We start from the raw sequence: 10,421 nt of genomic DNA on the forward strand, positions 1-10,421 counted from the left end.
GTGAGGAACCTTGGGAAAATTCCTCATCCAAGTGAAACAAGATTGTCTTTTTTTCCCCACTTTCAGTAAATGCTCAACTATTGAACTGTCCTCTGGAAAGCAGAGAAGAAGAAGGTAGAATGATTTTAGCAAAATAAATCTGATGAAGGAAATCCTAATCTTTCTTCCTTATTTTGCAGATGTGTATAGATGTTTATTTCGAAGTAAAGGTGCAAATTACTCTCATGATAAAGATATGCAGGTTTAAGTGTCTTCTTTGATGTTACTGTAAATTATTTTAATTATTTACTGTTAGTTTAAATTACATAATTTTAATTAGAAAATTCATTTTCAAGTATGAACCTGTAAGAGTGTAACCACAAGAAATCCAGACATGTGCATCCACAGCACACAGCAGATAAATTCTTTCTGAAAGGTATGGAAGAAAGAAGCTGTTGAAACTAAAAATCTAATAGGGACTAGAGAACCCTGGTCATTGTTTAAATCCCTATTCCTAAGAAGTATCTTGATGTCATAAAAGCTGTAAGCCTTTGTGACCACCTCCTTATTGTACAAATGCATATGGTATCTGAGGGTTTCTAAGATCATACTCCATGCATTTTTCTGTTATCCTTTTCACACTGTTATCTACAAGGTATGTGATGTTTCTTACTGTTAACTGAAGAGGAAGGATTTTTCAGAGCCCCCTGCACAAAAACTGTCCAGTTCATATCTTCAGCAGACATTTTATTTGATCCAGAATATATGGCATGACCTGTTCAGTCACGGAGATTTAGTGGCTGCTAATGCAGAATGCTGAGTTTTATATATATTATATTGTACGTAGCCTCTAGATTCTGTCTTGGTTCCATTTTAGGTACTTTAAGATCACTACAAATTGCAATTGAAGTTGGGTTTTTTTTTTTTTTGCTGTTGTTGTTTGGGATAGGAGAAGTACAATATTCTGTATAGGCATACATTGAGTAATCACATAAAAAACTGAATGTATTCTTTTGTTTTTGCAGAAGGTTCTTTCCAAATTTCGGAAGAGCTGTATGTCAAGTTCAGAGAACCTTTTAAGACTTTACTATTGGGAATATTTCAGCTTGCTACAATACCTGATTTTATGTTAGTGACAAGTTGTTTTTGCAATTTTGGGGAAAGATGACAAACAAAACACCTATGCCAAAAAAAAAAACAGAAAAGATTCTGATTACTTTGGGGCAATTAAAGTTTCAATAATTAGAAATGACCCAGGTTTAATTAAGCTTGTGAGCATTTAGGTCTTACTGGACAGTGAGCCAAAACCTCACTCAGACAAAATTCTTAAAGTCAACAGGGGATTTGCTTCACTGATAATTTGTGTATTAATTGACTTTGGAAATACCGGGACTGGCAATTAGGAAAGTCTTTGGCTTTGAAACAGATTTTGAAGGAATGCAGAAATATTTTCTTTAGAAATTAAAAGAAACCTATAATGCTTAGTAAATCATTGTGCTGAAAGAATTGGAAAATAAGCAAGCACTGGAGAAACAGCAATTAAAATGATTCCTGACTGTGTATCAATGGAGGCAAAAGGGCAGTGAAGGCAAGTGCAGTCAAGTAGTTCAGCACAGGAAGTTGTTGAAGTAAGGAATATGAACCTTGAGGAAGGAGTAGATTTGGGAGATATATATAAATAAGCAGAGAGAATAAGTCTAATTAGAGAAACAGGAAGCTAACAAATCCAGAAAGGGAAACATTCTTGGGTGCTTTCAGTTGCAGAATCTAGCATAATTATTTGTTCAGTTGCTCCCCCGGTGTAGACAAGAGTGGGTTTGAACTGTAAAGGAAATTGCACCTCTATGTGAAGGATTTTATAGTTAGAAACCAAAAAACTACAGAAGTGGAGAAGTTGATAAAAGGCTACAATGATACACATGGATGTGCCTTTCAGGTTCCCATTTTTGTCTCTGTATTAGCAAAATCTCATACAGCCTTTGTGAACATTGTTTTTTGTTGCAGTGTTCCAAGTCCTGTGAAGGAGGATTTAGAGTTCGAGAGGTACGATGTCTATCGGATGACATGACAACCAGTACTCAGTGTGATCCACAACTTAAACCTGAAGAAAAAGAGCCATGTAACACACAGGACTGTATCCCTGAAATAGGTAAAGTAGAGGAACTTTGTGTTTCAACCATGGAACTCCATCTAGTGGAGAAAGAGGTTGTAGAGATTTTCTTTCTCAAGTACAGAGTTTTGTTTTTACACAAACTTTGGCTCTTTTCTGTGGTTGAAAGAAGGTTTTTGTTTTCATTTTTGATTAAAAATTCTTTTTTCTTTGAAGTACCTAAAAAATCGGCTTTCTTTTAAAGTTGCCAGGAATGTGAGAAATATGCTTTTGTGGAAGTGGCCCAAACTGGTGGTGTTATACAACTTCCTTGCATTCTCAATTGTTTCACTTTGCGGATTCTTGAAACAAACAAACAAACAAACAAAAAAACCAAGAACAAAAGATCAGGTATCATATAGTGTGTTTGGTAGTAAGTTCTATAATAAACAATAACATTACATAGAATAAACAATAACATTTAATGTTTAATGTAAGAACATAAATAGAAAGCACTGTTTTTCTCCTTTATAAACTTCCATTGTGGCTTGAACACTTTTTCCTCAAGATTCTGAAGACTTGAAGGACAATTAAGTCATTTTATTTTCTACACAGTAAATACATCAAGTTTATCAGGCATTAAAATTAGTCATTCTTCTCCTGCAGATTTCACAGTGATGAGAATGCTAGGGAAAGGAAAATGCAAGTATTCAGAAATAGTTTGAACTCATATTCTATAACAATTATTTTAATAATGAGCATTATTCTTTAGCATAAATTAATTACTTTAAAACCCGGTATGCCAGTATTGTACAGTTGTACAATATTATTGTATTACTGTTGTTGTTTCTTCTCCATTTAAAACAGACATGTACAGAATGGATCATTTTTATAAACAATATTAGCATTTTGTCATTTGGTCTTTTTCAGTGCCTTAGTTTCAGTGATTACTTAATGGTATGAAAATATTAGCTGTCACTTAAAATCTGTTTCTAACTAAACCTGTTGAATGTGAAGGAAAACTTGAAAATGTGAGCAGACTCCATCAGAACAGCTTAAGAAGTAATGGGGAATGTTAACAATACCAATTGTTTTGTTTGTTTGATTGGTTTTGGTTTTGCTTTAATCTGGTTATTTTCAACCAATCATGGTATTTTTAATGAGGGTGGTGATTTATTTAAATTTGGCATTACTTGGAAATTAATATTTGCAGGTTCAGTTGCCATCTGTGCACTGCCACAAGAGTTTAGTACCTAGGAATCTAAAAATGAAGTGCAGAAAACTAGAAACTTGCCAATCATTTGTATTTAAGCCAATTTTTTGAAGTACACATGAGGGTATTTACACTTCATCCAAGTCTTTATATAACTTGATCAAATGTGGAAAAACTTTAATCACCTAACCAGTTATTTGTGTAGGTAGCCTATTTTAATTTCTTAGTGAACATATAAATGCAGGTTAATGGAATCGTATGTAGTAGAGGAAAGGGTGTTGGTTATTTATTTTTCTGTTGTTGTTTTCTTCAGTTTATTCTGTCTTCCTTTTTTTTTCCACAGATGAGAACTGCAAAGATAAATACTACAATTGCAATGTGGTGGTTCAGGCCCGGCTTTGTGTCTACACCTATTACAAAACAGCCTGTTGTGCATCCTGTACACGTGTGGCAAATAGACAGTCTGGGTTTCTAGGACACAGATAACAAATACTCTTCTACTCGAAGCAGCAATGTCAGTCTTCAGATGAAGCTTGAACAGTGTTACTATTTTGACTAGAGCAGGTTTTAGCTTCTTAAAGAGGTGGTTTTTATACTGCTGTGTACGTCAAGATGCCACATCCTTTCAATTACATTTATTGTGCAGTTGTATCTTTCTACAAATGTTGTAAAACCGTGATCTTTTTAAAGCATTGATTTGTATTGATAATATTCTTTGCACCTCCTCATTGAATAACTATTTAAAGAACATACCAGCCTTACTATTATAAAATTGATGTTTAAAAAAAAAATCAGAGCTAGGCAATTACTGCAGACGTTTAACCAGTATGGGTGTGACTGCTATGTTATTTTCTGAGCGCTCACTCTTACTTGGGTGTTTTGAACTGCCTTAAAGTAGTAGATCAAATCAATGAAATGTGCACATGAGAAGAATTATTTTACCAAGAACCACCCCTTGGAGACCCATTCATGTTCAGTTTTTTAACACTCAAATGTATATTTTTAATTTTTAAACTTCAGTCCATTCATAGTAGTAATGGTTATATCTTTCACTTATACTGTTAGCTAACTTCCTGTCCTCAGGCAGCAAATATATACACGTTTGCCTGCCAAAAAGTGCCTTTATATTTAATTCATAAACCTTTAGAGTTATACTTTCCTAATTTTGTATATATTTTAAAATGTTACCTACCAGAGTGCCTCTAGCCCATTAAGTCTTTACCAGCTGCAGCCATCAGTGGGATTTACCAGAAAGGCAAGGAGCCTTTGCTGGTGTTTAAAAAAAATATATTTCCATTGGCAAGGTCTCTTTCCCTGAGGGCAGTTTTTCAGTGAACTGATACCTTGCCTAACGTCTTGTCTCTGCACTACTGCTTAACTAGTACCATGCAAAAATACCATGCTTGGATGTTGTCTGCATATCAGAGCCTTCTGAAGCAACCACCAACAGATGCACACTTCTGTGCTTTATAGTAGTCTGCTGCTCTTGGTATCAGTAGGCTCTGTAAGTGTGGTAGCTGAGTATTTGTAAAAAGATCTCAACCGTTGGTGTTTTTCAGGTTTTGATCAGTTATTACAACATACTTGTCTTTTTTAGTCAATGTTTCATTCATTAGGTCTGTTCATACCACTCTCTTTATACCACTCAAGAATGGCTCCGCTTGCATGCTGAGCATCTGTTAGTAAAGTTTAGCTTGCATTGAAGTTGGGATAGGCAGTAAGACTATGATTCAATGAATTTATGTGATGATTTTTCATTTCTGTAAAGACTGTACTCAGCCTTGTAACTTGGTAAAGGTAAGTAGAATGTGCTGTGCAATGCAGATGAAAACTTTCACGTTATCTGCACATTCTCTAGCTTTTACCTCTGAGGTCATTCAAATGTGTAAATAAGGCTGAGGGAAGAAATTAACATCTCTGCTCATTCAACAGGTTACGGCTTTCAAAATAGTGATATGTAGCTGCACATCTATTTTAAGGTGCCTGCGGCCTGAATGGAAGAACAGTTTTAATAATGTGACAAGCCTTTCCCAGTGATGTGATAGTACAGTGATGAGGGGGTCCTGCTACTGATTAAGAGGCGTATTTGAACCTCATTTAGGATTTGTATCAGATCCCATCCTAGATCATCCACCTGTAAATATGCATCTGTTTTTATTCTTACCACTTGAGTGGAGATGATGTGGAAGAATAGGCGCTGAGAGGCAAAGGTTACTGCTGTGCTACAAGTCACACCAGCTCATGTGCTGGAAACTGAGCACAGGAAGGTAGAACTCCTCTAGTCTAAAAGCTGCATCAGACTGAGACAAACCATAGATATTTTGATTCAGTCTTATGAAGAATGTATTCCAGTCACAATGAAGTATTAAGAAGTGTTTCCCCTGAACTTTGAAGTTACTGTTTGTGATTATGAACCATTAAGGTCATTGGATGTTTCTGTATGGCCATGTCTTTGGGTTTTCCACTATAATTAGTTGACATAAAGCCTCTAGAAACAGATGTGCTAATTAGAAAACTTTTAATATGATCTCACAAAGCTTTTGCAGTTCTGTTTCCTTGTATTATGAAAATCTATCCATGAGGATAACTGAAAGATTTGTGATCATATTATATTCATTAGATTCTTGACCAAAGACTGAAATAGAGAAAGTGCCGTATAATAGTTCTAGAATCCAGTATTTGTAAATATAGCTTTTCACCTCATCGTTTCGTTGCAGCAGATCTTGACATGCAGTATATAATTTTTGCTGTTATCTCTTTTGTGTCAAGGAATTGTATCCTGTCAGCTTGAGGAAAATCTTTGTTCCATAAAAATAATTACTGAAAACCACAATGAGAATGAAATACGTAGGAAGAAATCAGGTTTGCAAACGATTCATAGAAAATAATCTGCTTGCACAAACTCTTGGCTGTGAGAAGGCAAGTCACGAAGCAGGCAGGTGATCCTGGCCTTTCATAAAATCTGTTGTTATGCTCTGGAATATGTGACTGACCATTGGATTATTTTACAAGGATTATCATCATGTAGGCATCATTAAGCTGCCACTAAAGTAAACAGCGAATGGGAGCTAAGTATCAAAGAACATATCTGTAGTGATATAATCCTGTATTACTCCTAAGCTGTAGAGCTTTGTGAATTGAATGCAGTGAATTATGTTTATACAAATTATACATGAGTGGGCTGCTTTTTTTTTTTGTAGTTAAAGGACAGATTTCAGGTGTGCCAGTTAAAAAAGATTGCCTCACCTAATTGAACATCTGGTGATATGGAAACTGCTAAAATCTTGCTTAACTTGATCATTTATCATCTCTTCTCAGGTTTCAGTATAATCAAAATACTTTTTCCTAAAATACAAACTATCAAACTCTTCTTTCAGCAGTCTGGTGTAGAACTAATATTACCTACACAAAGCAAGTGCTATGCTAATATTCCACTGTCACAAAAAGTGCGTTTTTGAAATTGTGACTATAGCATTTGCTTTAATAGAGCGGTGTGTTGTCTTAGGATGATGCCCACAGGGGCCTGATGTGTCTTTCATGATTTTACCATAAACGACAGTTGACCTTCATGGATGCAGTAAAGTTAGATCAAGTTTAAAACAAATACAGTAAAAATTGATTCAGGTTTCTGTTGTTTATATTTCCTTTTACTGGTATTTTAAAATCAATCAAAATCCTTCACGAAAAAAAATTGAAAAAACGCTTCCTTACTTTACAGATTTTTACTTTCTACAATCCATGAAGACCAGAGTAAGTGTTGGGTTTTTGATTAGTATAGAGTTTAATCAGCATAACTGTTTGTAAGGAAAAAAAGAGGCATACTGCTTTCATATCTTCCAGACACGCAGCTGGACAGAATCAGCTCCAGGTAGAGCAAGTTCTGTGTCTCAAGCACTCTCTTCCTAGAATTGAGGACTGTTTGTGCAGTTGTTTATTGTTATCAGGGGTCCATTGTGGTTTGTTACCTTCTACTCAGTGCCAGGTCTAAGCATGTGCAAGTGGAATTGGTTGTGTATAGCACTTGCATGCTACATTTGACAACGCTTACTTGCAGGGTTGAATTTATGGAGTTCTTCCTCTCGTTAGCTGAGAAACTGAGATGGTGTGTAGTGTGGAAGCGTGAGGTTTGCTCCTGTGGGAATGACCCTGTGTCTGGCAGTAGAGCCCTGGGAAGTGCAGAGTGAAAGATGTGAGTGTTCTTGCAAGCCAGTTACCCTTAAAGTGTTTTTGCTCTCTGACTTAATGTAAGACTACCCCAGTATTCCTGAACAGGGAACTGGTGTCTTCCTCATTACATACATAATTTTCTTTTTTTCCCCAATGCTTAGGTGAATCAGAAAATTGAGAACTTTATGAATGAAGCAGTGCTTAACATCAATGTTGTAGGTTAGATCTGACTTTTATCAGAATATGGTGCAGTTCAGAGTTGGTTCATTCGTAAAGAAAAAGCAGAATGTGTTCAGAACATGAGTTAATGACATGTTAATGCAAAGAGGGATTCTAGGAGAACCTAGACTTGATAAAAGTGGCCAGTGTAGCCCTGACTTCAGTAAGTACATGAAATTTATAGAACAGAAGACCATATGGGGCAGCAATATTGGCAGAACTGTGCTGCTTACTTTACGTATGTCTGAGTCCTACGCGGGTTGCTCTGAAAGTAATGCCTCCTATATATTTTAATGGAAACTACAACAGTTACAAAGAACCATAATAACTAACTGATAGAGCATATTATTAGCTACAAAACACTCCTGTTCAGCACAGTAACCATCATTAGCCAATTCATGTGGATGAGCTGATGGAGAAGCTCTTTGTTTTGTGGTGTGACAACTGTGCATGGCCATCCAGAAAATGGCTTGTCTTTCAGGTCACTGTCTCCACTGCTGAAAAGTACCACCCACCACCTCACTATGCTCACGTCCACTGTTTGGTCTCCATAAACATTCAGCGAATGTCTGTGAATGTCAGTGGGTGCCATTTTTTCTGCATGGAGGAGTTCAGTTCCACACCTTTGCTTCACATGCACTTCCATGTCAGATGACACTTTGTCAAGCTGCCCCTCTGCTGCCATCTGCGGCACATCACCAAAATGTAATGGAACATTGATAGGAACCTTCACCCTTTACCCTCTGCTGCCATTCCACCAACATCTGCCTCTGATGTCATGGGCCAAGATTATTAAATAGGAGGCATTACTTTTGGAGCAGCCATGGTTGAAAGTGTCAGTGGTCAGAGGGAGGAAGAAGGAGGTAGGTGCTGGAAGCAGCTCATGGCTAATAGAACTTCTAAATAGCTATGGAGATTATGCCTTCTTGCCTTCACTCTTACTAACCTATAGATCCGTAAGTAGTTCATTGTGCTCTCTGGAGCTTTCGTGTTTGAAACACAAAACATGAAATTCTGAAAGCAGAAATAAGCATCCTATGTTCCTAACATCACATACAGAATATGTTTGTGGGAACTATGTTGTTTAGTAAACGCAGTAACATTCATTGTATGTTCTACATCTGAAATGAAAAATCAACTAATAATCATTTTCAGTATATTTAGTGTATCTTAAAGCAAAGTTATCAACATTATCTTAATAGTGTGGGTGAAATTCAGGCTTGGAGAAAGGAAGAAAACTTAAGAGCTCACACCAGACTGAACTTGGACCTTTGCTTATCAGCTTTTAGCAATGAGAAGTTAAGAATGCAACTTTCCAGTCTTCTGTATCCCAACTCACTTTAATGGATTATAAATCACACTACCAATATATTTGGAGAAAAGGTTAATTTTGAGAATCGGTCACCTTGCAGTGACAGTCTTCCTTACTGCTTGGCCTGTTTTGTCTGTGTTGTGTTGGGATCTTGTGAGACATGGTCCTGCAGTGGTCTTGGCAGGGCTAGGTACGTGCAAGCTTGTGAAGCCCCCACTTGGGCTGCACACAGAGGATTGGAAGGCTCTGCAGCCTTCCTTACCTGCACGGATCAGTAAACCTAACACCATGAGGGACAAGAAAAACATAACATTTTTATATATTAAAAATTTTATTTCTACTTGACCCTGATAATTGATTTTGGCAGAAGAAGGATATACTTTATTGTAACTTATTTTGTTGTTATTTGTAAATACAAGATGTCTATGGGAGATTTGTATTCTGAGCTGTGTGTACGGAACTGGCTACTGCACCAAAATGCTTCAAATATTTAGAATATGCAGATGTTTATTAAAAGGGACCTAATACGTATTTATTTACATACGCTATTCACCTTTTGTCCAGCTCTTTCATTATACTGACCCAGCTTTTATGGAATTTTATAGCACGAGTATTACATATGTATTGTTGTATATATGTCATACTGTAAATCGATAATATAATTTTCTAAACTTTCTTGATTAGCTCATTCCTGGAGTGAATTAAAGGGGAGGATAGGCAGATTGCTTTCTGACTCGTTCAGGAATACGTATCCGTGGCAATGCACCTGAACCAGACCTGTACAGCATCCATTTCATACTGTATACATTTTCCCTGATGAAAAAGTGTTAACTATTTTTGTTTATGACTAATTTATTTTTTATTATTTGGAAAAATAAAGTTAATTCAAGACGAACTGGCGTGACGCGGTTTACTGAGCAGACGCACAGCAGCAGCAGCAGGGCTGCCAGCGGCGCGGAGCGGCGTCTGCTTCTGGAATCTTCTGAAGGTCTCGCAGCTTCTTCTGCGGCGGTCAAGGAGCGCTTCTGCCGCGCGGAAAAGCGCGTGCTCTTTCTCTTTGGTTCTGACGGAGCGGCCTCGCGCCCTGCTGCCTCGTGGCTTCGGTGCCCAAACGGCCGCGCAGCGGCGCGTGGCAGCCGCCTCAGGTGAGGGCACGAGCTGCGGCCGTTAGGAGCTCCGCGTGTGCGCGGGGAGCCGGACCGCGGCGCCGAGTGGAACGAGCGCGGAGCCGGCCCGGGGAACGCCGTGCTGGGTGCTACAGGTGCTGACACTCGTTTCTGTAAGCGCTTAACTCGGCTTTAAATGCACGTATAATATAATTGGTTGTGTTTCTGCTACGCGGTTCTTCACGTTTGAAGTAAAAAGCGCAGTTAAAAGCGGAGTCCTGCAGCAGATCGCTGTTGGGGGGGGGGGGGGGGGGGGGGGGGGGGGGGGGGGGGGGG

The 10,421-nt window shown here is 37.8% G+C and overlaps 1 protein-coding gene across 1 annotated transcript in view; it reads left to right on the forward strand.

Moving 5' to 3' along the window:
* Positions 1-8,230, forward strand: part of THSD4 (thrombospondin type 1 domain containing 4) — a 260,599-nt gene extending 252,369 nt beyond the window's left edge. Inside the window, exons 17-18 of the mRNA XM_042876137.1 lie at positions 1,984-2,128; positions 3,625-8,230. Coding sequence (XP_042732071.1) covers positions 1,984-2,128; positions 3,625-3,767 — 288 coding nt within the window. The 3' untranslated portion in view covers positions 3,768-8,230. The remainder of the gene's footprint in view (positions 1-1,983; positions 2,129-3,624) is intronic.
* The last annotated feature ends 2,191 nt before the right edge of the window (positions 8,231-10,421 follow it).

Source organism: Lagopus leucura, unplaced genomic scaffold (assembly GCF_019238085.1).
Source record: "Lagopus leucura isolate 7727_CA_CO unplaced genomic scaffold, USGS_WTPT01 Super-Scaffold_100015, whole genome shotgun sequence".
NCBI classification, from domain to species: Eukaryota; Metazoa; Chordata; class Aves; order Galliformes; family Phasianidae; genus Lagopus; species Lagopus leucura.